The sequence below is a fragment of the Vulpes lagopus genome, chromosome 10, assembly GCF_018345385.1.
Source record: "Vulpes lagopus strain Blue_001 chromosome 10, ASM1834538v1, whole genome shotgun sequence".
Classification (NCBI taxonomy): domain Eukaryota; kingdom Metazoa; phylum Chordata; class Mammalia; order Carnivora; family Canidae; genus Vulpes; species Vulpes lagopus.
The window spans coordinates 101,817,078-101,844,546 of NC_054833.1; the positions used below are offsets into that span (position 1 = coordinate 101,817,078).

Genomic DNA, 27,469 nt, shown 5'->3' on the forward strand with positions numbered 1-27,469 from the left:
TTCAGATCTACCTGAACTTGTCTCTCCTAATGATTTCAGAGGATGTCCACGTTCGTGATGCAGAGCATGGCATTTCTCCAATCGTCCTTCGCTGTGCCAGGGTCCCAGTTATATGTGAATGGAGAGCTGAGGCTGCAGCAGAAGCAGGCTCTGAGCAGTGGCGGCCTTGATGTCCGATACAATGTAAGGAGGCTTCATATTGTCCATCTCTTTTTGTTTCTCTATGTTACTGTTTTATCAAGTTCTTTGAAGAGGGAGACATGAATGTTAGAAATAGCATTTCTCTGTGGGTGGTACAGAAAAGGATTTCTGAGGAATTCTTGCCATGAATTCTTTCAAAATCTAGAGATAGATACACCTATATTTACATCTAAAAAGAGGGACGCCTGGGTGGCTCAGTGGTTGAGTGGCTGCCTTTGGCTCAGGTCCTGATACCAGGGTCCTTGGATCGAGTCCCACATCAGGCTCCCTGTGAGGAACCTGCTTCTTCCTCTGCCTGTGTCTTTACTGTCTCTGTGTCTCTCATGAATAAATAAATAAAATTAAAATGTATTTAAAAGAGAGAGAGAGAACAAAAATCTGTCCGTAAGAACTAAAATATTTATTGTTTGTGGGTGTGTTTGTGCACACACGTGCCATATTCCAAGTGGTCTTTTTAATTGGGGAAGTCATACTAACCACTGTTAGGGAGCGTATAATGTATGCCAGCCCTGAGTAAGGAGGTCACAAATTATCATCTCATTCAGCCATCACAGCTGCCCCACGAGATGCCTGCTCCTGTCGTTTCCCAGCTGTCCAGCCACTTGTCCTGTCATGGTCCCCCTTGCTCCTTTCTAGCCAAACCGGCCCTTTTGCTGTTGCTCAAACCCACAGAGCAGCTCCTGCCCTTCCCCCCCAGCTTTCCCCATTGACCTTTCCCTCTGCCACGTAACTGCATAGCTTGCTCTAGGTAACTGCATAGCTTGCTCTAGGGCTCCATTCAGGTCCCTGTTCAAATGTCCCTGAGCACCAGCCTTCCCTGACACTTCTATCTATTCCAGATACATGGATTTATAGTCCCTCTACCTGTAGTCAATATAAATTTAAATAAAAAGGAGGGGAGGCTATAACATATAAACTTGTTATTTGAAGGTTTATATATTAGATTATATCAATTGGAATGTGATATTAGAAGGCAGGAGATTGTTTCCTTCTTCCAAAGATCGTTTGCTAGTTCCATCTCTGCATTTAAAAGATGTAAATTACAGAGCATCCAATATGCTTATTATTTGCACTTGATCACGTTTACATCTCTACATTTAAAAGTGGTAAATTACAGAGCATCCAAGGAAAAGCAAAAAAAAAAGAAAAAAAAAGACAAAGGAGTTGAAAATATGGTCTCTTAAAAAAAAAAAACAAAGGAATTATTGCTCCTCTTGGAATAGAAAAGGGTATTTTATAAGAAACTGTAAGACTTGTTAAAGGTGGATATTGACCCCTTTTCCTATCTCTGTAAAATGGAAGACTGAGGAGTGCCTGGGTGGCACAGTCGGTTGAGCATCCAACTCTTGGTTTTGGCTCAGGTCATGATCTCAGGGTCATGATACCAAGTCCTGTGTTGGACTCTGTGCTCAGCTCAGTGTCTGCTTGAGTTTCTCTCTCCTCACCCTTTGCCTCTCCCACTTGTGCTCTCTCTCTCTCACACTCTAAAGTAAATAAATCTTAAAAAAAAAAAACAAACAGAAGACTGAATGTAGATAATTTAAATTGTTGCAAGGTGGGCAGGGGGTAAAGGGTTGGTGGTCACCATCTCTCCATTTGTAAAAAAAGGATTACCTATGTAGGAGTAGGTCACCAGGTACAAGAGGGTGGTCCCTGAGATCAGCCTGGGTGGGTGGAAGGGTGGAAAGAGGAGTGGAGAAGTGGCTGGGGGCTTATCCCACATCCTCCTGCTGTTTCCCAGGTATCTGTAATCAACGGGACCAGTCCTTTTGCCTATGACTACGACCTCACCCACATTGTTGCTGCTTACCAGGAAAGGAATGGTGAGTCATAGGTACAGTTCATTCAGCCGCTGCTCAAGGACCTTCCAGATTAGTGAGAACATTGGGGCCCTTGTCATGATGAAAGTGTCAATACTGGTGAATACTCAGTGATGGGAGGGGAACAAGCTACCCAGATTTATCCTTTGCCTCCTGATCTAAAGACCCACAACCCTACCCCCACCACACTACTCTTAAGAGTCTAGCAGGTAAGTGCTGATTTATGTGCCGTATTTATTTATTAAGTGCCACATTTATCTCACCACTGGCTTGATGTGTTTCCTTTTTTATATAATTGAGTTGCTCCCCACCATACCTACAAAAGAAGCCAAAGACAAATTGTTATCCCTAGTTTTCAGATAGAATGAAGGAATGTGAGTGATTTACCCCATGTAAGCAGTGGAGGTAGAGCAGAAGGCCTAGGCTGGAAGGCAGAGTGTGTCCATCCCTTACAGAGGAAAGGCTCTCAGGCCAGCCCAGGTGTTTGACTCAGCACGTTTGGCTGGTTGGTGGTCTGAGGTTTTTCTCTGAAGGCATCTGAAGCATTACTTGGCAACAAGATATCATGAATACTTGATTCATGATATCATGAATAAGTATGTGTACACACATACTTATCAAGTTTGGAGACTGCAGTTCCAGTATTTCTTCCTGATTTTTTCGTAATGCATTGATGGCATTATTCCAAGACTAAAGGAATTTTATTTATTTTATTTTTTTTTGACTAAAGGAATTTTAAAACAAAACCACTCATCTACAACTTTTCTTTGTTTATTTCTTCCAGTCTTTGTCCATAGCAGATTTTTTTATACAGCTCTTATCGTAATTTAGAAACATTTTAGGATCCAATTTTTTTTGAACTTCATAATATAAATATTTCCCCATGCTGCTACAAAGTTTTAATTGGTATTATTTTTAGTGGTAGTATAGGATTCCTTTACTTAGCCATTCAGCAATTGTAGAAGAATATATAGACGGTTCCAAGTTTGTTTGTTTAAGATTTATCTATTTGAGAGAGAGAGAGAGTGTGGGTGGAGGGGCAGAGGGAGAGGAACAGAAATCCTCAAGCGGACTCCCGGCTGAGCACAGAGTCCATGCAGGGTTTGATCCCACGGCCCTAAGATCATGACCCGAGCCGAAACCAAGAGTTGATGCTTGATGCTTAATTGACTGAGCCACCCAGGCACCCTCACCATTCTGTTTTTAACAAAAAAAATTTTAAGTAGGTTCTACACCCAGCATGGAGCCCAGTACACAGGGCCTGAACTCATGACCCTGAGATCAAGACCTGAGCTGAGATTAAGGGTCAGATGCTCAACTGACTGAGCCACCCAGGGGCCTTTTAATATAAATATTTTGACAAGTATTTTAATAAATTTGTGAGCAACTTTGCATATTCAGTTCTCTTTCCTTTTGAATCATTTCTTTGGAGTAAGTTCTAACATGTGGAATTTGCCTGAGAGGTCAAAAAGTACTTTTATAGCCCTGATTATTTTATTGAGAGAGCATTCATGGATTAACTTCTGCTTATATTACAGTAACCACCATCCTGATGGGCCCCCACCCCATCTGGCTGGTGGGAAGGGCTGCTGAAGCTCCATTTGTCATTAATGCTGTCATCCGATACCCAGTAGAAGTAATTTCATATCCTTTCAGTTAAAGAGCCACAGTAGCTCAGTTTCCAAAAAGGAGGGTTCCTCCGTCATCCCCAAAAGCAACAGATGTGGGAAGCCTTTGATTGGAAACTGCTACGGTATTGTGGCCCCACTCAAATGACTCCATCTGCTGTTCATACAGGGGGAATAATACTCATTTCCTCCTCTTCATATTTCTCTCTGGGCAATTCTTCAGGTCAAAATCATTCATATTTATATCTTAATCCTCTTTTATCATCCCTTTTATCTTAAGGGTATTTGAAACATTTTTGCCATTTCCCGTCTAAACTAAACCTTTGGTTTAACTTCCACTTAGAAAATATCACCTGGGACTCCTTAACTCTCTGTACATATCTACCAGGATTCTGGGAAATGATCAAGTTTGCCTGGATCCAGTATGTCAGTATCCTGCTTATCTTCCTCTGGGTGTTTGAAAGAATCAAAAGATTTGTGTTTCAAAATCAGGTGGTGACCACAATCCCTGTCGCAGTAATGCCCCAGGGAGAAACATATAAGGAGCACTTATCATAAGAAGACCACTTGTGAGAACTAAGCAGGACCCTGGCTACCTCCTTATTGTCTGAGAACTGCCATCTTAAGAAATTTTTGCAGAGAGCCCATGGACACGTGCCAGTGTGTATGCTTTTCCTATCAGAGACAAAGCACAATCCTTTCTCATTTTTCTCTATACAAATTCCGTATTTTCTAAGCACCTCACCCAGGACTAGTTTGTAGAAACATCTAAGGGTTCCTGAAAGCTATAATTTGCTTTTTTTTTTTTCCTTGCCTTAGGCTTCAATTTCAGGAGACAACTACAGTCATTTTAGAACTCTTGGAAAGAATCCCATCTCTAGTCGAGCAAAGACTTTTCCTCTCTTGAACTGAGAAACATGCTATGCATTTCTTCCCACTATTGTAAACCACTTTTTACTCTTTTCAGGTCTCTCTTGTGAGAGATGTGCAAATCAGTAAGTAGCACTTTCCACTACTGAGCATCAAAATTTCCCACTCAAAACTTTGGTTTCCAGCACCGAGAGGCCATGAAGGGGAGATTGGAAGCGCCCGAGAGCACATACACGAACACGTGTATGGGTGGGTGACTCCAGGACACTAGGACCATCCACCTGCCCTCCAGCTAACAGACAGTCGTCTATCATTATTAGCTCAGCTGAGCGGCCCTTTATCCCTGCCCTGCCATGGCTGGCTTGTTGCCCTGCCTTTCGCCCTTTCTGTGCCCCTGGAACAGCAGGCTTCAGCCAGAGTGCTGTTTCGTTCACAATCCCCTCGGCAACAGTGGGGGAAGTAAGGATTGCAACCGCAGTTTCTTTCTCTGGCCCTCATCCAACAGCCTGGACAGTTGCCACTCCTCCTCCTTGACAGCCCTCCCCTTTCTTGAAAAGGACGTGGGTGACAGAGGAGCTGTTGTTGGTATTGGCTCCCACTGCCAACAACCACAGAGTTTATTTGGAGGGCTAGCGGGAAACCCAGCACTTGTATTTCCCTTGATGAAGGAACAGGGTGCCCATCAGAATGAGCAGCTTTGGGGCGGACACACAAGGTGCAGCAAGGGGATAAAGAGGATGCTCACCCAGGCAACTTAATCTGGCCTGGCCATTAGCAGAATGTCAAGTAGTCCAGCAGGTTCACCCTTTTGCCTAAGTGAGCGTCTGTAGGATGGGACGACTGAATGCGGCTCTGTTGCGCATGAAGACTAGTTCTCCATTCTTGCCTTGAGGAAACAAACCGTCCTCAAAGGATAAATGGATGTACTTTATGGTCCTGAGATATCATTGACACTGAGACATGCCTGCTCTGATCCATGCTAACATACTCCTCGGTGAATGCTGCAGTTTACCTTGGAGATTCAGTTGTCATTTCCAAAGCACCTTTTCTTTCAGGCTGACCAAAATAAAAGTTTTGGAAACAGCTGTTTTGAAGTATTCAAGCACAAAAAATAGCTTAACACTGGCCCCTCTGCCTTTTCTTGTAATATCTAGGGCTGTTTATATACCTAAGCATTTTTTTTTTCTTAAGATTGAAATGAAAAAAAGGGTTTCTGGATTGAATCACAAAAAGGTAATGAGATATGGAAAAGAGCTAAAGACATGATGAACACTGCTTTGCATTTTGTTAAATTATTTTAATGCAAAATTTGTGTAAAGAACCATGATATTTTTTCTACCTTTCTGATTAAAATACTCAAAACGGAAGGTTTCTTGTGGCTTTTTCAAGAAGAGTTTGGAAAGGGGGTGGGGAGGGCAGAGGTTGCGCACACTTCTCCGCGTTACTCACCGGCAGCCATGTGTTGCCAGGTCTCTGCCCAAAGACCTTGGAACTTTTGTTAGCTCTTTGGCAACGTCCCCTGGTCTGGCCCCAAGTACATGTGAGTTTTTGGTGGAATCCACATAGCATGTGGAAAACACAGGCTGGAAAATTACAGCTGTGTCTGGTGAATATCGAATTATTTACAGATCAGATGTTGGTGGCTTCTGAACCCGAATGAAACAATGTACCTGCGAGAGGGAGAAAGGTGAGAAATCCACAGGATTTTACCAACCGAGCTGTAACTCAGAGCTAAGTCAGGGTTTGAAACAATTACTCAATACTTGTTGATTGGGATGGGGGGAGATCTCTGATTTTGCACAATGATTATCCAGTTTCTGTGTGACTCAAGTGTGGCTCCGGAGCCCCTGCTTCGGTCCTGTCATCTAAAAATTTGGTCTTCTTTTTTTCTTTCTCCTCCTATTCATGCTTCTTCTTCTTCTTTTTTTTTTTTTTTAATGTTTCATTTATTCTTTTAAGAGAGTATGAGGGGAGGGAAAGGAAGGAGAGGGCTAGAGGGAAAGGGAAAAGCAGATGCCCCCTAGAGCAGGGAGCCCTGCAGGGATCACCACTTGAGTGGAAGTAGAATCACCCAGGTGCCCCCATCATGTTCATGCTTTTTTAAAGATGTCTTGTTTCTTTCTGACCAGATAAATTCTAAATGCCTATTGGCAGCAAATGTAGTTACAGAAACCTGAAGAAAATAAGTTGTCCTTAGACGTCCCATTGGTATGCTGATACATGTCTTTCTATCGTACTGTTTCTAATTTTTTCACTGTAATAACAACACTTCTATGAACTTTGTGTATAAATCCTTGTTGCCGTTTCTTTCCTTAAAATAGATTCTGGAGGGGTGCCTGGGCGGCTCAGTAGTTTAAGCATCCAGGTCTTAATCTCAAGGTCCTAAGTTCAAGCCCCATGATGGGCTCCTGCTGGGTGTGGAGCCTACTATTTAAAAAAAAAAAAGAGAGAGAGAGAGATAAATCCTAGAAAGGAATTGCTAATTCAAAAAGCTTATGGCTGTTCTTAAGCATTTAAGTTCATGTTGCCAAACCGCATCCTGGAAAGAATGCACTAATTTATAGTCCCAGCAGCAGAGGCTTCTTTTAGATCCCACCACGAACTGCAAGAGGTCAGAATTCTCTTTCTTCAGATGCCTGGACTCTTGTTATCTGGGTGGGGGAGGGCCTGCTTTACTTACTGAAACTCACCCTGCATTTATCCGGACCTGCTCATCAGGCTAGAACGGAGGGGGGCAGCCACCCCGGCCCGGCTCCTGCGGGCCTGGCGCCAGGTCCCAGCTCGGCTGCTGCGCGGGGGGCCGCGCGCGTCCGCCTGGCACCCAGGGCCTCGGACGGGGCGCAGGTTCGCCGAGGCCGGGGCTGGGGCGCGGCCTGGCTCCCGAGTCGCCTCGCTGCGAGGATGCACCGAGGGCGCGGGGGACGCCCGCCCAAGGAGGGGGTCTCCTTCCCCGGGGCGCGCGGGAGGCCGCTTTCGTGGCGGGTCGGGAGGCTGGGAGGGAGCGCGAGCCCTTCGACGTCCTCCCCGGCCCGGGCCCACCTGCGCCCGCCCTCCCCGGGTCCCCCGGCGCCCGCCCCCGGCGCGCCCCTCCCCCGAGCTGGGGACGGTGGCGGGAGCCGCGGGCCAGCCAGCTCCTTCCTTCCTTCCGTCCCTCCCGCCCCGGCTCCCGCCCGCCGGCTCCGGGACCGCAGCCACGTCTGAAAGCGCCTCATTGTGCGCGCTCTCCTCCGGCGGCGGCACCCAGCACCCAGCACCCAGCACCCGGCACGCGGGGCGCGGGGCGCGGGGCTCGGGGGGCGCGCGGGGCGCGGGGCTCCGGGGGCGCGCGGGGCTGGAGGTCCGGGGCCCGGGCAGGGGCGCCCGAGTGTGCGTCTGGCCGCTGCCGGCGACTGCACCCCCAGCCGCCGCACACCCGTGCCCTCCCCACGACGCCTCCCGTTTGCCAAGCGCCCCCCCGCCCCGGTGCCCGCCCCGGAGCCTGAGAGCTCCCGGCGCCTCCGACCTCGGTATCCGCCGCCCGGCGCGCGTCCTCCGGAGCCTTCTCGCGGGTGTCACCGGGAGCCCCTCACCGGCCCCGGGAGCCCGCGGAGCACGTCGGCCCCCGCGGACCCTCCGGCGAAGCCTGGAACCGGGAGGCGGCGAGGTCGGGGGCTCCTGCCGCGCTCGGAGAGAGGTGCCGCCCCCGCGCCGCGCCAGCTCGGGCCGGGCCCGCTGCGGGGTAGGTTCCCTGGTGCTCTGCCGGCGCCGGACGCCCCCAGCCGGGCACCGACCTGGAGCGGGGCCGTCGGGTCTGGGCGGCGAGCGGAGGGTGGTGATTGGATCAGACGAGGGAGGGAGCCTGCAGCTCCGGGCGCCGGGCACGGTGCGCTCCTGCGGCTTCTGCTCACCTGAGGTCGCCGCTGGGGATCCCAGACTCCTGCGCCGCGAGCTTCCAAGGGCGGGGAATCAGTCTGGAGATCCGGGAGAGCAGCGCGGTGAGTGAACTTGCACCCCAGGCGGCTGGCCCGGAGTCTGGGGCCCCTGTCTCGGCTGCTGGGTCTTGGGCAGCAGGGAAGAGCTCTCTCGGCCTCAGCGCACGGTGACTTTCCCTTCTCTCTCGGTCTGGCGCGGGAGCCTTGCGGGTGGGATGCCCGAGGCCTGCGGAGCGGAAGGGCTTGGCCGGGGGCTGGGAGGGAGTGTGCGGGGCACCGGAGCTGGGGGAGGCTGTGCGGCCGCCGGAGCGTTGGCCGAGCCGAGGCTTCTGCGGTCCTTCTACCCCTCTCCCACCCGCGGGGCAGGCGCCCTTACCGCGGCCTTTACAAAGGAGCCAGCTGAAGCGCCAAGACCTGAGGGGTGCCTTGCTCAAAGTCACACCTCAGTGGGGCAGAGGCAGAAATTGCACCCGCCTGGCTCCAGAAGCCAGTCTTCCAGCCATTATTTGCTGCTACTTTGCATGTACCTGTTCTGTCCCTGCCCGGGCTTGCCACATTCTGTTGCTAGGATGCTGGGTCACTTCAGCCAGGCCACGCTGTTGTTGTTGAGCTTTCCTTATGAAGAAGCTTTCGATGGGATCCCTAGAATATAGCTGTAGCCCCGGATTTGAAAGATTGAACAAACACAAGCATAGTATGTGGCAAGATATTGTTCTAAAAGCTTGAGCAATAGTATTAACTCGTTGAATCTTCAAAGCAGGTCCTGACTTGGGTTATATTACTTCCTCTATTTTATTTTATTATTTTTTTTTAAAGTAAGCTCTAAGCCCAATGTGAGGCTTGAACTCATGACTCCAAGATCAAGAGTCACAAAGCTCTATGGACAGCCAGCCAGGCAAAATTTCCCCCTTTTATAAAACAACAGGTGCCAAGAGATTAAGTACCTTGCCCAAGATCACACAGTCAATGATCAAATGGAGTTCATGAGCCACTGGGCTATTCCTACTCCCTGTCACGGGACAGCATCCTGCTTCTAATCTAGTAAGGGGAGATAAGTACAGAAATACATGAATAAGAGTATTCCACATGGCGATAGTAGCACTGACAGGTATTTCTCAATATCACCTAGTACTCGTGCCATGTTGAAATTTCCAACTGCCTCAAAGATATCTTCTTGCCCTTGGTTTGTTTGAATCAGAATCCAAACAATGTCCACACACTGCTTCTGGCTGTTATGTGTTTTGAGTCATCTTCTAAGACAGCCCCTTCCTTTTTTTTTTTTTTTAATGTAATTGAATTCTAAGAATTATTTAATTCTCAAAAAATAATAAATTAATCAAAAGGTTAAAAAATAAACCAGAGAAGTTCCAGATTATCCCATTAGATGACTCAGTCAACACCTGGAGAAACACAGGAGGATGTGCTAAATGTGCACTCCGTACCCCCATCCCCTGCATATGTTACTTCAGAAAGGGGGCGGAAGCCCCTGCGCTTCAAGTCTCCCTAGCTGTAAGGCTCTATGATTAGGTCCTGTGCAAAGGGCATTTTGAGGATCCCCAAAATTCAGAGCCAGGGAAAGGTGTTCTGTGTTATCTGCTCACTTGCTCTCAAATGCCCCCAGGGTGGCTCGGAGCCAAGGAGACTTAAGAGTCCTTTCCTGGACAATTTGATTTCATTTCCCAATAGATTCCTGCAAGCAAATCTGTTTCCTCCAGCAGCATCTGGCCTGTGTGACTCCAGCTTCAGTGCCTCGGGCTAATGCCACGGAGCCACTCATTAGCACTGGCAGAGAGATAGCAGATGTGGCCTGGGCTGGGCTTAGGCCAGATTCCCAGGTGACAGTGGGCTTGGGGATCTTGATACCCTTCAGTGCATAGGAAGTAATTCTCCAGCCCATGCTTCTGTCCTACTCTGGCCCACTGGTACCCAGGTGAGCTGGGAGATGGATTTGCAGGCACTTCTCCTTCTGCAATGAAAGCTGGAGCAGGCAAATTCTATCCATGCCTCCTGTAACCAATGTTATGATTCTATAATTGCCAAGGTAATACAAGTCTATCGTAGACTGGAACCTGGAAAAGGCAGCAAAGCACTAAGAAGAAAAAAATTACCTGTAACCTGGCCATAGAAAGATAACTACCAATATTTAGTATGCATCCTTCCAGATTTCTTCTATACATTTTTGTGAGGTTTTTTTTTTTAAGATTTTATTTATTTATTCATGAGAAACACACAGAGAGAGGCAGAGACATAGGCAGAGGGAGAAGCAGGCTCCTTGTGGGGAGCCTGATGTGGGACTTGATCCCAGGACCCTGGGATCACGACCTGAGCCAAAGGCAAGACCCTCAACCACTGAGCCACCCAGGTGTCCCTGTGGGTTTTTTTTTTTTTTTTTTACTATTGTATTTATTTAATTGAGAGAGAAAGAGGGAGAGAGAGAGAGAGAGAGCATGAATGGGGCAAGGAACAGAAGGAATAAGAAGCAGACTCCTCACTTAGCAGGGAGCCCCATGTGGGGCTCCAACATGGGACCCCAGGATCATGACCTGAGCCAAAGGCAGATGCTCAACCAACTGAACCACCCAGGTGTCCCTTGGATATATATTTTAGAGTGGCATTGCTGCATCACATAGTAACCCTATGTTTAAACTTTTGAGGAACTACCTGTTTTCTGCAGGAACTGCACCATTTCCATCCCCCCCAGCAGTGCATGAAGATTCCCCACCTTCTCACTAATACTGGTTATTATCTACCTTTTTTATTATAACCATCCTAGTTGATGGCAAGTGGTCTGTCATTATAGTTTTGTTTTTTTTTTTTCTTTTTAAAGATTCTATTTATTTGAGAGAGAGAGAGTACAAGCAGAGGGAGGAGTAGGGAGAGCAAGAGGGAGAAGCAGGCTCTCAGCTGAGCAGGGAGCTTGATGTGGGGCTCCATATCAGGACCTTGGGATCATGATCTGAGCCAAAGGCAAACGCTTAACCAACTGAGCTACTACCCAGACACCTCCCATTATAATTTTTTTCCATTATAATTTTTTAAAAAGATTTTATTTATTTATTCATGAGAGACACAGAGAGAGAAAGGCAGAGACATAGGCAGAGGGAGAAGCAGGCTCTCTGTGGGGAACCTGATGAGGGACTTAATCCCAAGACCTTGGGATCATGACCTGAGCCAAAGGCAGACCCTCAACCACTGAGCCACAGGCATCCCCCCCCATTATACTTTTGATTGGCATTTCCCTAATGACTAAAAATGTCAAGCATCGTTTCATAAGCTTGTAGACAATTTGTATATCTTTGGAGAAATGTCTATTCAGACCTCTTGCCCATTTTTCAATTGGGTTGTGTTTGTTTCTATATTGAATTGTAAGAGCTCTTTATATATTCTGGATCCCTTGCTACACATATGATTTGCAAGTATTCTCTCCCACCTAGGGGTGTCCTTTCACCTTTTTGATGATGTCCTTTGATATTTGTATATATTTTTATATTTGGCATTTTTAACACACTGTATGTTCTAGTACTTGTGCGTTTTCCACTCAACACTATGTAGTTAAGAGCTCTAGGGACGGCTGGGTGGCTCAGTGGTTGGGTGCCTGCCTTCAGCTCAGGTCGTGATCCTGGGATCCGGGATCGAATCCCACATCAGGCTCCCTGTGAGGAGCCTGCTTCACCTTCTGCCTGTGTCTCTGCCTCTCTCTCTCAGTCTGTATCTCTCATGAATAAATAAATAAATCTTAAAAAAAAAAAAAAGAGCTCTAAAGTTAGACGGCTAGGACTTAAATTCTGACTTAAATTCCATGTTTCCAGTCCACCATAAACATGCACCCTTCTCTCCTCCCTTGCTTTTCTCTCTCTCTCTCTCTCTCTCTCTCTCATTTTTATTTTTTCTCTTTCCCTCCTTTTCAACCTTTTCCCTAACAGATGCCCTAGACTCCATTAGAACTGGTTTGCCCCCAGGGGTGGCCCTTGATGCCAAGAGTCCACTGATCCTTCATCTGGAATCTGTTTTTTCTAGTCCTTGGGATTCCTGAACAGGGATGGCCTCCAGCTGATGCCAAACAGAGAAATCTGAGCCATGAATTTGTACCTAGTATTATATTTCACTCCCTTAGATACCCTGCCAGGGCCGGGAGAGGCTACGCACAGGAGATGCTGCTGAGTGAGGGGTACGCAGAGCTGGGGTGCAGGTGAGGATTTCCCAGAGAGCTGGGTGCCTGGGCTTGCATCAATCTGATGCAGTCCTGAGTGCATCAGTCTGTGGAGCATCTGTCTCTTGATCACAGCTCAGGTCTTGATCTTGGGGTTGTGGGTTTGAGCCCTGCATTGTGCTCCACATGGAGCCTACTTAAAAAAAAAAAAAAAAGGTAAAATGCTTAGCAGGAAGAAACATGGGGCACATGGGGAATTCCCCCCCTTTGGATTTGGATCACAGAGTATCTGACTTCCATTGAGCAAATATTTATTCTTCATAAATTTTATTTACTTGAGAGAGAGAGTGAAAGCAAGAGAGCAAGAGCATGATCAGGGGGAAAGGGAGAAGCGTGTTCTCTGCTGAGCAGGGGCACAATGTGGGGCTCAACTCAGGCCTCTGGGATCATGACCTGAGCCAAAGGCAGACACTTAACTGTCTGGATGTCGCGCACGCTGGGGGCGACAACCGTCCAGGGATGAGGGTAAGGAAATGAGGAAAAGAAAAGAGACATAAACAGAGTGGGAGCAGGGGGGACACATGGCTGGATTCAACCACAATGCCAACTTTATTTGTGTTATTCACTCTTTTATAGAGCAGGGTATAGAGATATCAAGCAGGATGTCTTAAGCTTAGTTCTCCAAACATGTCTTTTCACAATAGATAGCAATGGTATGCGCTCTTAGATAGCAATAGTATGCGTCCTTGAGCCACAAGCCTTTAACAACAAGGGTGAGACAGGTGGGCCATGGTTGGAAGAGTCAACAGAGAGCCCTTGCTCGATCCATTAATCCCTTCCTGGCACGCGGCTCCCAACATCTCCCCCTATTGTTTTTAATTTGAGATCCTGAAAATAGAGATTTTTAAGGGCTTTGTGCTGGAAACTTTTAAAGGACGCATATAAGCATATTCCAATAGTTAAAGCAATTACCAAGGTTGTAGCGACAGCACTTATAATCCAAATGCCAGGGGAATTAAATTCAAACCATTGCAAGGGGTTAATACCTCGGATACCTTTTAAAAAAATTTTCTGCAAAAAAAAAAAAAAAAAAAATTTTCTGCCAATTCAGCAGGGTTCTCAATAGAGAGATGAGCATTGTTAAGTGCAGCCACTTGCTGTTCCATGCTTAGCAAATCTAAGCTTAAATCTGTATTGTTCCAAATCCCCTTTAAATGTTGCTGCACTTAAAAAAATAAATAAATAAATGTTGCTGCACTTGCTCCCATGTATGTTCTGTCTCGTTATAAGGTAATGCGGTGACACAGATATGCTGAAAGCCCGCATGACATTGCAATGATATCTGAGCTCGGAGCCGAGCATATTGCCCTCCCAGGTACTCCACAGCTTCTTCCAACCCCTGTAGACGAGCAACATTTTTTTGATCAATAGTCCCTTGTGTGGCAAGAGCCACAGATACATTATGGGCCAAGGAATTAACATGTTGAGCGGTGTGGATGGTTTGGCTGAGTGCCACAGAAGAAACAGTGGCAGAGGCTACCAAAGACACAAAAGCAGCTATTCCTGCCACCAATAGACCCAAAAACCTTTTTGTTTTTACCACCATATCAGTGAGTTGTTTAGCAAAGGAATACCCGTAACTAGTATACCACAACCCTGTAATATTAACAGGGAGCATGACATACGGGGGTTGCTGTACTAACATAACTGTAACAGGGCGAGCATCTCCAGGGGGCAGATGAACAGGCAAACAATTAGTCAATACACAATTTTGGCAACTAGCCTGGTATTTGTCCTGAGAGGCTTGAAGCTTATCAATTTTGCCTCTCCCCACCACCAACAGGAAGGGACGTGGTACGCAAGCCTGAATATACAGATCAACATGAGGGGGGTAGATAGGTCCCGTAGTAGAGTTTGTTTTAAGGGGACGGAGAGCTGCAGCCAGCTTCCAAAGGTCCGAATGTATCATGCGTGGTGTTGAAAGCGAGCCGGGAGGCACGTATCCATAATGTTCATAGGCAGCACAGAGTCCTGGAGATCCCACTCTGACTCGCACTTCTTGCCAGGCTGCAGATTTTGATTTTGACCAGTATGTTATACGCAAAGAGGGTGTCATTACTGGGTGCAAAGTCTCAGGGTCTCGCACTCTGCATTCTCTCCAAACTGGGAGAGATGATTTCCAATTGGGCACTGTAGGGCAGTCAGGATAGTCCCAAGGGCTCATTCCAGGAGGAGAATCTCGAAGGTTAGAAGTAGCCCCCGGTGCAAAGAATGGTTCATTAAGCGCCCAATAATCAACCATTTCCTCCTCCCTTCGATCTCCATTATGTCTTTCGTCATCCCAATACCAACGCTTGATGGTGCGAGTCACCTGCTTAGTAAAAAGACACCCATAGGAGGGGGACTGACCGTTTTCAGCGGCCTGGAAACAAATTGGAACCTGATCTGCCAACCCAGTCCAGCTGATGGGTCTTGTGACAGCCTCAATGGAATATGCCTCCAGCCCGCCCAGCACATCTGTTAGATTAGTACGTACATGAGGCGTGGGATTATCCCAAGTAACGGCCGTACAAAAGGAGGGTCCACCATAAAAGCCCAATAAGAGGACGCCTCGGCTGTTTCAGTAGAGGCGGAGATGACTGCTAAAAGAGCCAAAAACAGGTTAGTAGGAGTAAGGGGGGCCTGGACTTTACGTACGGTTTGTTTGGCCTCGCCAACCACCTTTTTTATTTGTCCCCAAGTAGGCAATGGGGCTCTCCTTTCCCTTCTCCTCCGGGGTTTCACCGTCTGGTCCCGTTGAGGAACTTGTGGTTGAAGGGAGAGACAGGCCATTTTCTTTGGTAAATCGGATGCACCGGAACGGCAGCCACCACGGCGTTTCCTCCTTCTGTGGGGAAAGACAAGCAAACCCTCGTCCTCGCCAGAGGACTGGATCTGGGCCAGACCACTGTCCCGTCAGCGGATCCTTCCATTGTGCATAAAGGAAGGGCTCTGGTTCTGGAGCCCAAAACCTCTCAGCTGCAGTCTTACCTACTGCATCAACATTCAAAAAATTTAAAACATATAAAGTTAATGCCAAATGCATATGTGGTGAATACTTAGTCTTTCCCTTAAGTATCTCCCCCTCTTTTAATTTATGTAAATAAGTTTTTAGGGTGGAATGACTTCTTTCAACAATGGCCTGACCCTGTGAATTATATGGAATACCAGTGGAATGTGAAATGCCGAAAGTTAGGCAAAATTGCTGAAAAGAAGACGAGGTATAAGCAGATCCATTGTCTGTCTTTTTTTTTTTTTTAATTTTTTATTTATTTATGATAGGCACACAGTGAGAGAGAGAGAGAGGCAGAGACACAGGCAGAGGGAGAAGCAGGCTCCATGCACCGGGAGCCCGACGTGGGATTCAATCCCGGGTCTCCAGGATCCCGCCCTGGGCCAAAGGCAGGCGCTAAACCGCTGCGCCACCCAGGGATCCCCATTGTCTGTTTTAATAGCCTTGGGGAGGCCTAGTTGGGAGAATGCAGCAAATAGATGATTTTGTACATCAGTAAAGGCTTCTCCACTGTGGGCAGAGGCAAAAATATATCCTGAAAAGGTATCAACAGAAACATGGATATATTTCAATTTACCAAATGGAGGATATAATGTAACGTCCATTTGCCATAGATGATTACGTAAGAGGCCTCAGGGATTAACAGTAAATGAAGGGAGGTTGAGGGTTTCGGGGCAAGTCCGACATTCTTTTACTATTTGGCCGATTCGCGTGAAATCTTAAATTGTCTTCGAAGAGCTGCTGAATTTTGGTGAAATTTGCTATGGCTTTCCTTAGCAGCATCAAAAGAAGAAAGAAAATTAATATGCGTGATTTCATCAGCAATTGCATTTCCATAGGATAATGGGCCAGGCAGACCTGAATGAGCTCGAATATGAAAAATGTAAATCAGATTATGTCTTTTAAGAAGACTGTGTTGAATAGACGAGAAGAGGATATATAACTCTTCATCATTACAACATAAAAAGGCGGAGGGAAGTAAGGGCACAGCTTGAGCAACATATAGACTGTCTGTGAAAATATTTAACGGCTCAGGATATTTTTGTAAAGCAATAGCAACAGCTTTTAATTCTGCTCTTTGCACTGATTTAGTTGAGTAATGGTATTTCTCTATATGTTCCTCCCTTTTTGAGATGTAATAAATTGCGATATTGCCATACTTGTTGGCGTCCACAAAAATGTTTGCAGCTTCCTTAATTGGGGAGTGAGATAGGGAACCTTGTGGGATTGTTGAAACCTTATTTAGAAACTGCAGAAGTTTATCTGCTGGCAAATGGAATTTGACCTGGCCCGGGTATGAGGCGAGGGCAATTTGCCAATTAAGGTCAAACTGTTGTAAATTTTCAAACTTCTCTTTAGTTAACATAGCACAGATTAAAAAGTCAGGCTCCTTGCCTAGGAGTTGTAGGGAACGCGTCCTCCCCCGAGTGAGAAGTTGAGCCAGCATGCTAAGAAGAGAATTAATAACATGCAGAGAATGTAAGGGGAGATGTATCCATTCTAAAGGGCCATGAGGTTGCCAAAGGACAGCCAAGGGCATGATGGCAGGGTTTAATAAAATTAAGTATAGTGAATCCACCAAAGAAACTCTTGTAACCTGAGCTTCCAAGAGTTTATTATTGACCAATTCTAATGTTTGTTTGGCGCCCTCCGCCTCCGTCAACATTCTAGGAGAGGCCGGATTCTCAGAGTCTCCTTTTAGTATATCAAAGAGGGGGCGTAACTGTTCCGCAGTTAAAGTTAACATTGAACGTATCCAGTTGATATCTCCTAACAACTTTTGATAATCATTTAATGTTTTAAGAGGGGCAGTGCGTATTTGAATTTTTTGTGGCTTAATAGTTTTTTGTTCAATAATATATCCAAGATATTCATAAGGTTCAGCTCTCTGAACCTTTTCAGGGGCCACTATCAAATTAAATTTTTGAAGGCAAGACTGCAATCTTTCGAATGCTCTTAAGAGAGTCCCTTCCTCATCAGCGGCTAGTAAAATGTCGTCCATATAATGAATACAATATACAGATGGGAAAGCAAGTCTAAAGGGCGTCAAAGGGATCCCTGGGTGGCGCAGCGGTTTGGCGCCTGCCTTTGGCCCAGGGCGCGATCCTGGAGACCTGGGATCGCATCCCACATCGGGCTCCCGGTGCATGGAGCCTGCTTCTCCCTCTGCCTATGTCTCTGCCTCTCTCTCTCTCTCTCTCTGTGACTATCATAAATAAATAAAAAAATAAATAAATAAAAATTTTTAAAAATTGAAAAAAATAAAGGGGGTCAAAGCTCTGCCTACAAATTCCTGGCATAGTGTAGGACTATTGGCCATGCCCTGAGGCAAAACCTTCCAATGATACCTGGCATAAGGGGCTTGTAGATTAGTAGTAGGAATTGAAAAGGCAAATTTTTCACAATCATCAGGAGATAGAGGGATGGTAAAAAAAACAGTCTTTTAAATCTAAGATAAGTAATTGATAATTCAAAGGAATGGCTGAAGGAGCCGGCAGCCCGGGTTGCAGAGCTCCCATGGGCTTCATCACGGCATTAACCACTCGGAGATCTTGCAGTAATCTCCATTTTCCTGATTTCTTTTTAATGACAAAGATAGGAGTATTTCAAGGACTGTTGGAAGGAACAAGATGTCCCAACTGCACCTGTTTCTGCAAGCATTTTATATGAGACAGGAATTTCAGTCCTCCTATTGTAATTAGCAAGATCATTACATCTGTCATGATAATCAGATTTCCAAATCAAATAATCCCGCCCAGAAAGGCATGCTTTGGCTACAACATGCCAATCTCCAGGGCACAGGGCCTCTCGACTCAAATTGTCCAGCATGGACAAAGTGAAAGGGGTAGTGGGCCCATACTGGGCACATGCAGTTTTTAATTCTTTCAACACTTTGAAGTTTAAGGCTGAATACATGCGCCGACTGGCATTATCTAAAGAGACAGGGAAAGCAGTAAATCCAGTGGTGTCCTCTCCGCGCCTTCCGGCCTCATACAGTGCCCTTTGTAAGGGGGTCACACCTTTAATATCAAACCCTCCGGCTGATTGTTGGTTAGTCATTATGGGGAAAGTCCGCCAGGAGACAGCAGGTGCTCCTTCCCATATCTCTGCGGTTGGAGCTTGTAAGATATAAAGGCAAGGGACTAGTAGCTTGATCCCTATACCCGGTGACTGGCCCCTTTTTCTGTCCTTTACCAGAAAATTTTGTCATTTGCATGTATCCTTTCAGAGGACTTTCATTATCACTGTCCAAAAATACATTGTCGTCCCCGAATTCATCTCCTCCCAATCTCAACAAAGGGGGTCCCCTAAGGCCTGCCTTATGAGACCCATAAGTTTTTGTTGGATCGGATATAGGGTGGTGGGGCAGGGGGGATGACCCCAGGAGGCTCAGGAATAATTTCACAGGAGTGATCCCCAGCTGGAGCAGCGGGGAGAACCAGGAGAAAAAGAGGATGATAAGGCCATTTGCATTATAGCTGCTGAGGGAGGCTGAATTCCCTCAGAGTCACCCTCAAACTCACTTTCAAATTGATCATTTTTGTTCTCGGTTTCGGATTTCAAAGAAATAATCTCAATCTTATGCAAAGGGTCAATGACTTGTCGCAACTGCTCAAACAATCTCATAGTCCCGGCTGGGACTGCTGTCTCGCCTCTAAGGGAAATTTGATTTTTCAGTTCCTGTCCAATTCTTCTCCACTGTTCTAAATCTAAGGACCCTTCAGTCGGAAACCACGGGCATAAATCCCTGACAGTTTCGAAAAAGCTTCTCAAGGCCTTATTAGGTACCTTGAACCCTCCTTGTTTGAGAAGGGTTTGTAATCCAGCTATAAACAAAACCTGATTCGCTGATTGCTCTTGTCCCATGATTTTACTCCCGCTGTTCCAGGACCCCGCCTGGTTCCCTTACCTGAATAATTCAATTCCGGATCCTTCTCATGTGCTCTATGCTCAGGTCCCTGTTCCGGCGCCACTTGTCGCATGCGCTGGGGGCGACAACCGTCCAGGGATGAGGGTAAGGAAATGAGGAAAAGAAAAGAGACATAAACAGAGTGGGAGCAGGAGGGACATAGGCTGGATTCAACCACAATGCCAACTTTATTTGTGTTATTCACTCTTTTATAGAGCAGGGTTGTATATCAAGCAGGATATCTTAAGCTTAGTTCTCCAAACATGTCTTTTCACAATAGATAGCAATGGTATGCGCCCTTAGATAGCAATAGTATGCGTCCTTGAGCCACAAGCCTTTAACAACAAGGGTGAGACAGGTGGGCCAGACAGGTTGGAAGAGTCAACAGAGAGCCCTTGCTCGATCCATTAACCCCTTCCTGGCACCCGGCTCCCAACAGCTGGACCACCCACGTGCCCCAGGCAAATATTCATTAATATCATCGACTCATTCAGTCTTCGGGGACATTCTTAGACATGATACTGTCTGATCCAGCCAGGATTCTTGACTTTTTATTGAAATATAACATAACATGCAGAAAAGAACACAAGTCATAAAAATATAGCTTGATAACACACTCAGGTAGTTAGCACCTCATCAAGAAACACAGTGTGACCTGCCCTCAGAAGTTCTATCCATGCTCACTACAGTCCTGCCCTCTCCCCACCCCACCCCGCCAAGGGGACCCACTCTCTAAATAAAACACTTGGTTGTAAATGGCAGATATTGAACTTATGCTGGCTTTACTAAAAATGGAGCCTTTTCCCCAGCATGAGAAGTCCAACCAAATCCAGATGCTGCCAGCTGCCCATGCGCTCTCAGATTTTCTTTCTTTAGCTCAGTTCTCTTCTCTGCTGGCTTTGTAACTAGGGAGTTTCCCTCTTTTCTGCAAATCTACAAAAATACTGAGATTGGACTTGGGGCAGATGTCCTTTTTTTTTTTTTTTAAGATTTCATTTATTTATTCATGAGGGACACAGAGAGAGAGACCAAGACATAGGCAGAGGGAGAAGCAGATTCCATGCAGGGAGCCTGATGCAGTACTCGATCCCAGGACCCCAGAATCATGACCTGTGCTGAAGGCAGATGCTGAACCACTGAGCCACCCACATGCCCCAGATGTCCATTCCTAAGCCTATCACTTGGTCGGGGGATAGTGTGTGGAATATATAGATGAACCAGGCTTGAGACACATGATTCCTTAAGAACCAGGAAGTGGGCGGTCAGCCCCATGCAAACCACATGCACTTTGTGTGAGTGAGGGTGGTTCCTCGAAGAAAAATCTTGAGGCTGTTAGCAGAATAAGGAGGAACAGGTACCGAGTGGACCCAAGCAAAGCCTGTCTAGTGCACCTGTGTAGCGTGAGCCCCACACTGGGTGCCTGGGAACAGACACACTCTCTTACCAAAAAAAGCCCACAATCTTGACTCTCAAGTTGCTCACAGGCAAGAAGGGCAGAGTGATGCATGCCTTAAGAAAGGCACAGGTGGGCAGCCCGGGTGGCTCAGTGGTTTAGCGCCGCCTTCAGCCCGGGGTGTGATCCCAGAGACCCGGGATCGAGTCCCACATCGGGCTCCCTGCGTGGAGCCTGCTTCTCCCTCTGTCTGTGTCTCTGCCTCTCTCTCTCATGAATAAATAAATAAAATGTGAAAGAAAGAAAGAAAGAAAGAAAGAAAGAAAGAAAGAAAGAAAGAAAGAAAGAAGGAAAGGCACAGGTGAGGTGTCTTGGAAGGAAGCTGAGATGACTCCTGGTGGGAGTCAGGGCTGGGCACTTAAAGCAGAGCAGAGGAGAACATGGGTGTAATGATTCCAGGTGATCTGACACACAGGATGCTGAGTGGGGACTTTGGGAAGTGAGGTGGGAAAACTGAAGGTTGCTGAGTAGGAGAACGACAGCATCAAATACAGCATAGGTGGCTCTGGTGGGTCTGTGCAATGTGAAATGCCGAGAGACACAGTGGGGGATTTTTCCAGAATCCAAGAGAGAAGTACGCAAGCCAGGACTACCACAACCCTCCCCTGGCACTGGATAGTTGGGCCACTCACTCGGACTACCATCTGGTCCTTTGGCCACTTCTTCGGTGTGTCCCTGATGCCTAGCTACATTGTCTGCTGTGATAAGGATGTTACACATTGGACCTCCTGGATTGATCATGCTCTTGCTCTCTCTCACACTCTTGCTCTCTCAAATAAACAAAATCTTTTTTTTTAAGAGTTTAATTTATTTATTCATGAGAGACACAGAGAGGGAGAGAGAGAGAGGGGGGCGGAGACACAGGTAGAGGGAGAAGCAGGCTCCATGCTGGGAGCCCAATGTGGGACTCGATCCTAGGACTCCAGGATCATGCCCTGAGCCAAAGGCAGACGCTCAACCACTGAGCCACCCAGGGATTCCTCAAATAGACAAAATCTTAAAGATAAATAAAGCAGCTAGAGGTAATTTCTACTTCCCAGGAATGTTGAGAGGATGCAGTTCAATCATGAAGAGAAAGGACTTATCCCAGTGCCTTCCTGACCTGTTCTTCCTAACTTTGAACCCTGAGGCAATTGAATTTGCTACACCTAAGGCTTCTTATCAGAAAACCCTCCTGTATGATCCGCAGGACCCTGCTGTCTCTGGATACTCTGCATGGGGTAGGATGTGTTAATTGCCTTCCTAGTTGTTGAGTTCCAATTAATAGGATCAGATATCAGTTCTGTATTGTGTGAGTCACCTAAGAAAACCTCTGGTTTCTCTGGAGGGCAGGTAACAAGCACGTTGGCCTGCATTCAAGATCCTCCCTAGCCAGGAAAGGGCTGGGCTGGCCAGGGCAGCTGTGTTTGGGCCAAACTCAGGATCCAGTGCTCTGCAGGGATTTCGTAGGAGTGGGCCAAATGACTGTAATGGGAAAGCGCTAGGAACTTTGAGATGGAAGTCCTGGGTTGGGGGTCCCACTTGCCCTGCTGCCTTTCCAAACTTTGGGTCCTTCACAGAAATAATGGAAATCATAATGTCCACCAAAGGAGCAATTGAGTTAAATCACAGCATCTACACTTGTGTGGGGTTCAGGACGCAGTGCTGGAGTCAGTAGCAGACCACAAAGCTGCCGGCCGTCCTCCACCTACTCCGGAAGCCTCCATATAAGTGAAATCTGCTCACGATTTAGATCTGGCTTCTGGTGGTGATGTGGACAAAGGAGGGGCCTTAGTGGGGAGTAAATGCTGTGAAAGCACAGAAGGCCCCTTCCTTCCAAAGCTGCTCTTCCCTGAGATCGTGGCAAGAGCAACAGGTGCAAAGAAAAAGCCCTGGGACCTTGGGGTGTGCGAACCTGGCTCAGTGTTCCTTTCACTCTGTGGGTCACGTGTGACATTCTTAAGATCCACTGAAGGCCACAGGGATGGTTGGGACCAGAGGTGGTCACAGGAGATTCTGGGATTCCAGATGTAGGTGACCTCAGCGTGTCTCATCTGGGTAGAGACCTCCCAAGGTTCCTTCTCTCCCAACACAGCATCATCAACAGTAGCACGAGGTGGAGGTACGGCATCGGCAAGCCCTTCCTCATCTGTGTTGGTAGCAGCTTCCCCACAACAAGCCCGAGAGGCTAAATGTTATCATCCTCATTTTACAGAGGACAAGACTGAGCCTTGGAGAAGTCAAGTCATTTGCTCCAGGTTTCATAGCTCGTAAGTGGCTATGAGAGGGCCCACTGCCAGCCCTCTCTCCTCCACCCAGCAGGAGACACCATCAATTCACACTCACTTGGAAAAATGTACCCAGCCCCTGGTCTGTGCCCAGCTCCAGCCAGGGGCTGGGTCGCTCTGTTCCCACCTGCAGAGAACTTTCTGTCCGCCTGGGAATGCAAAGCCCTCCCACGGTGCAGGGCTCCTTCCTCCTGTGAGACTGACCCAGCCTCCCTCCTGCTTTCTCAGGCTCTGAAAAACCTGCGGGCACCTTCCATGGATCTGTGACTGAAGTGTGCAGCTCTCCGGGCAGCCCTGGACTAGAGTGAGTAACCCCAGCATGGAAAGGGCAGAAAGGCCAGGAGCCTGCCTGCCGTCACCTCTCCCTTTACTGCTCTCTTCTGCACCTTCACACGGCTCCAGAAGGGTACCCTCCTCCCCCTGGAGTCCGTGCATCCTCTAGCCCTTTCCTCCCTGTAGATGGCAACAGTTGGTGTTTTTTGTCTAGGTCATCATTTACTTTTAATGATAAAAGCTATTATTTGCTTGGTGAAAAGAAGTCCGGCCACCCCAGAAGCACACTGTGTAGAAAGGGCAAGTTACAGGAGTTACTACATGCCCTGCCCCCCAGACTCCTGTCATGACTCCAGTCCAGTATCAATCCTCTTTTTACTGATGAATAAACTGAGTTACAGATTTATTAAGCGTTTGGTCCAGGATCACAGACTAGGAAGTGGCTAAGCCCAGTGAAGGAGTCAAATCACCCATCAAGCTGTTTTGCTGGACATCCCTGGGTGGCTCAGCAGTTTAGCGCCTGCCTTCGGTCCAGGGCGTGGTCCTGGAGTCCTGGGATCGAGTCCTGCATTGGGCTCCCTGCATGGAGCCTGCCTCTCTCTTTGCCTGTGTCTCTGCCTCTCTATCTCTCTCTGTGTCCCTCGTGGATAAATAAATTAAAAATCTTAAAAAAAAAAAAAAAAAAGCTGTTTAGCTAAACAACCTAAAATGGTCTCCCTACAAAGGAAATTCTCAAGCAAAAGGAAGGAATCCGTTTTAAAAATCGTATTTCCCTCTCCAGAAAAAGAAAGGAAGAAAGAGTAAGGCAGAGACAGTGAGGGAAGGAAAGATGGGAAAGACAGGAAGGAAGGCACCAGGGGTGAGCATGTATCTCCCATAGCATCTGCAACTGGCCTCTTGCTCTGCATAGACAAGATCTTGGCTGACCTCTTAAAGTCCTGTTCCTGGGAGAGGGTCCACCTGAGACGGCTGCGGTCTGGGGAGCCCCCCCCCCCAGGTCGGGTGGTCGGTCGGGGCGGGGGTGCTCCCTGCAAGCAGCAGGCTGGCGCTGGGGTGCGGTCCCTAATGCTGCCCCGCGGGGCCACCTGAGACAGCTGCGGTCTGGGGAGCCCCCCCCCCAGGTCGGGTGGTCGGTCGGGGCGGGGGTGCTCCCTGCAAGCAGCAGGCTGGCGCTGGGGTGCGGCGGGCCCCGGGCCGCGGTCCCTAATGCTGCCCCGCGGGGCCACCTGAGACAGCTGCGGTCTGGGGAGCGACCCCCCCAGGTCGGGTGCTCGGTCGGGGCGGGGGTGCTCCCTGCAAGCAGCAGGCTGGCGCTGGGGTGCGGTCCCTAATGCTGCCCCGCGGGGCCACCTGAGACAGCTGCGGTCTGGGGAGCCCCCCCCCCAGGTCGGGTGGTCGGTCGGAGCGGGGGTGCTCCCTGCAAGCAGCAGGCTGGCGCTGGGGTGCGGCGGGCCCCGGGCCGCGGTCCCTAATGCTGCCCCGCGGGGCCACCTGAGACAGCTGCGGTCTGGGGAGCCCCCCCCCCAGGTCGGGTGGTCGGTCGGGGCGGGGGTGCTCCCTGCAAGCAGCAGGCTGGCGCTGGGGTGCGGCGGGCCCCGGGCCGCGGTCCCTAATGCTGCCCCGCGGGGCCACCTGAGACAGCTGCGGTCTGGGGAGCCCCCCCCAGGTCGGGTGGTCGGTCGGGGCGGGGGTGCTCCCTGCAAGCAGCAGGCTGGCACTGGGCCGCGGTCCCTAATGCTGCCCCGCGGGGCCACCTGAGACAGCTGCGGTCTGGGGAGCCCCCCCCAGGTCGGGTGGTCGGTCGGGGCGGGGGTGCTCCCGGCAAGCAGCAGGCTGGCGCTGGGGTGCGGCGGGCCCCGGCGCGGTCCCTAACGCCGCCCGGCTGCTCTCTCCCGCGCAGGCCCGGCCGGCGGCATGTGGCTGCCGCGCATCTCCAGCACGGCGGTGACCGTGCTCCTGCTGGCGCAGACCGGCATCCTGCTCTTCCTGGTCTCCTGGCCCAGGCCGCCGTCGCCCGCGAGCGGCAAAGAGCGGGTGCACGTGCTGGTGCTGTCCTCGTGGCGCTCGGGCTCGTCCTTCGTGGGCCAGCTCTTCAGCCAGCACCCCGACGTCTTCTACCTGATGGAGCCGGGGTGGCACGTGTGGACCACGCTGTCCCAGGCGAGCGCGCCGGCGCTGCACATGGCCGTGCGCGACGTGGTGCGCTCCGTCTTCCTGTGCGACATGGACGTGTTCGACGCCTACCTGCCGTGGCGCCGCAACCTGTCGGACCTCTTCCAGTACGCCGTGAGCCGCGCGCTGTGCTCGCCGCCCGCCTGCAGCGCCTTCCCGCGCGGCGCCATCAGCAGCGAGGCGGTGTGCAAGCCGCTGTGCGCGCGGCAGCCCTTCGGCCTGGCGCAGGAGGCCTGCCGCGCCTACAGCCACGTGGTGCTCAAGGAGGTGCGCTTCTTCAACCTGCAGGTGCTCTACTCGCTGCTGCGGGACCCCGCGCTCAACCTGCGCATCGTGCACCTGGTGCGCGACCCGCGGGCCGTGCTGCGCTCGCGCGAGCAGACCGCCAAAGCGCTGGCGCGCGACAACGGCATCGTGCTGGGCACCAACGGCACGTGGGTGGAGGCCGACCCCGGCCTGCGCGTGGTGCGCGAGGTGTGCCGCAGCCACGTGCGCATCGCCGAGGCCGCCACGCAGAAGCCGCCGCCCTTCCTGCAGGGCCGCTACCGCCTGGTGCGTTTCGAGGATCTGGCGCGGGCGCCGCTGCCTGAGATCCGCGCGCTCTACGCCTTCGCGGGCCTGAGCCTCACGCCGCAGCTCGAGGCCTGGATGCACAACATCACGCACGGGTCTGGGCCTGGCGCGCGCCGCGAGGCCTTCAAGACCTCGTCGAGGGACGCGGTCAACGTCTCGCAGGCCTGGCGCCACACACTGCCCTTCGCCAAGATCCGCCGGGTGCAGGATCTGTGTGCCGGGGCGCTGCAGCTGCTGGGCTACCGGCCCGTGTTCTCGGAGAGGGAGCAGCGCGACCTCACCCTGGACCTGGTGCTGCCGCGCGGCCCTAGCAGCTTCAGCTGGGCCTCATCCACGGACACGCACCCTGGACCTTAGCGGACGCCCCTGCGTTGTGGCGGTGGGGAGGGAGCCGGGCGCACAGGTCCAGGGCTGCTATTGGAGGGGCCGGGAGTTTGGGAGCCCTCCCCTGTAATAGGAACAGACTGAGTCCCCAGAGCTCCAAGTTTCTTCCTTCTTGCTTCTGAATTTTCTTTTGAGTGCTCCTTAGCAGCTGGATTCCCATCAGGCGCACACTTCATGGAAAGCAAAACTGTGTCCACACTTCTGGGCACAGGGAATGAGTTCAGGTGACTTGGCTGTACTCAAGTGCTTTCTTCCAAAGTCTGTTTTCCTTTTGGATGCATCGTCCAGCAGCTGAGAAGGGGGCCCCAGCCCTGTTTCAGAGTAGAGGGGCATCGCGGTGAGGCCGGCTCTGAAATCTGTACAGCACCCCCACCCAGCACACACACACACTCTGGACTTCGGTCCCCCATGTCCCACCGCCACACTCCAGCAAAGCAACTGGCCTTTATATTCACTTCTTTCTTTCAGCAAGAAATCAGACAAGATGCCTCTTATCTTGTGATCTCCCTGTGGCTTCTCTCTGCCCCGTTACCTGCCCAGTTACCTGGGGTAAACCTTTCATTTGTCTTGACCCAAAGGATCCTACCCACAGAAATAAACAGTAATTTTTGTTTACTGGACTTCACAGTCTGTAAAGTTGAACAAGTGAAATGCAAAACTGAAGGGACCTGTCCAAGGTCACACAATGAGGAGGATGAAGGGAGGAGGGGAGTTTTGCTCTGATGCTATAGTAGGAAGGAGAGGGTGAATCAGGCTTGCACAGACCTGTCTCCTTCGTGAAGGAGGGTCAGATTTTCCCATCTAT

At 49.4% G+C, this 27,469-nt stretch overlaps 4 protein-coding genes across 14 annotated transcripts in view; 3 read left to right on the top strand and 1 right to left on the bottom strand.

Annotated features, from left to right (window-relative positions):
* TMEM231 (transmembrane protein 231) overlaps positions 1 to 5,886 on the top strand; it is a 20,839-nt gene extending 14,953 nt beyond the window's left edge. Inside the window, exons 4-7 of the mRNA XM_041770585.1 lie at positions 40 to 183; positions 1,943 to 2,024; positions 3,560 to 3,665; positions 4,027 to 5,886. Coding sequence (XP_041626519.1) covers positions 40 to 183; positions 1,943 to 2,024; positions 3,560 to 3,665; positions 4,027 to 4,207 — 513 coding nt within the window. The 3' untranslated portion in view covers positions 4,208 to 5,886. The remainder of the gene's footprint in view (positions 1 to 39; positions 184 to 1,942; positions 2,025 to 3,559; positions 3,666 to 4,026) is intronic.
* LOC121499666 (carbohydrate sulfotransferase 6) lies at positions 2,005 to 27,279 on the top strand. 7 transcript variants are annotated; one of them, XM_041770584.1, is made up of 3 exons: positions 2,005 to 2,024; positions 23,491 to 23,566; positions 25,436 to 27,279. In XM_041770584.1, the coding sequence occupies exon 3, from the start codon at positions 25,450 to 25,452 to the stop codon at positions 26,635 to 26,637; it is 1,188 nt and encodes a 395-aa protein (XP_041626518.1). In that variant the 5' UTR covers positions 2,005 to 2,024; positions 23,491 to 23,566; positions 25,436 to 25,449; the 3' UTR covers positions 26,638 to 27,279. The 7 variants fall into 7 exon arrangements, with proteins under 7 accessions (XP_041626518.1, XP_041626512.1, XP_041626515.1 ...); XM_041770578.1 differs by lacking the exon at positions 2,005 to 2,024 and adding an exon at positions 6,004 to 6,206; XM_041770581.1 differs by lacking the exon at positions 2,005 to 2,024 and adding an exon at positions 6,960 to 7,130.
* TMEM170A (transmembrane protein 170A) overlaps positions 8,187 to 27,469 on the top strand; it is a 46,208-nt gene continuing 26,925 nt past the window's right edge. For both annotated transcript variants that reach the window (XM_041770589.1, XM_041770592.1), the window contains exons 1-2: positions 8,187 to 8,237; positions 23,491 to 23,566. The gene's annotated coding sequence lies outside the window, so the exon portion shown is untranslated. The remainder of the gene's footprint in view (positions 8,238 to 23,490; positions 23,567 to 27,469) is intronic.
* Positions 12,702 to 21,169, bottom strand: LOC121499664 (endogenous retrovirus group K member 13-1 Env polyprotein). 4 transcript variants are annotated; one of them, XM_041770569.1, is made up of 4 exons: positions 19,543 to 21,169; positions 15,278 to 15,467; positions 13,829 to 14,951; positions 12,702 to 13,796 (listed from the first exon to the last, which is right to left on the bottom strand). In XM_041770569.1, the coding sequence occupies exons 2-4, from the start codon at positions 15,410 to 15,412 to the stop codon at positions 13,639 to 13,641; spliced, it is 1,416 nt and encodes a 471-aa protein (XP_041626503.1). In that variant the 5' UTR covers positions 15,413 to 15,467; positions 19,543 to 21,169; the 3' UTR covers positions 12,702 to 13,638. The 4 variants fall into 4 exon arrangements, with proteins under 4 accessions (XP_041626503.1, XP_041626504.1, XP_041626501.1 ...); XM_041770570.1 differs by having other exon boundaries at positions 15,117 to 15,467; XM_041770567.1 differs by lacking the exon at positions 19,543 to 21,169 and having other exon boundaries at positions 13,829 to 14,839; positions 15,278 to 15,880.

Coding starts and splice junctions, on each gene's coding strand:
- LOC121499664 (XM_041770567.1), bottom strand. CDS start 15,665: ATGCATTTGGCATTAACTTTATATGTTTTAAATTTTTTGAATGTTGAT. Junction 14,840..15,277: donor TTGGCGAGGCCAAACAAACC/GTACGTAAAGTC, acceptor TCTTTGCACCGG/GGGCTACTTCTAACCTTCGA. Junction 13,797..13,828: donor ATGGGAGCAAGTGCAGCAAC/ATTTATTTATTT, acceptor AAGTGCAGCAAC/ATTTAAAGGGGATTTGGAAC.
- LOC121499666 (XM_041770584.1), top strand. CDS start 25,450: ATGTGGCTGCCGCGCATCTCCAGCACGGCGGTGACCGTGCTCCTGCTG.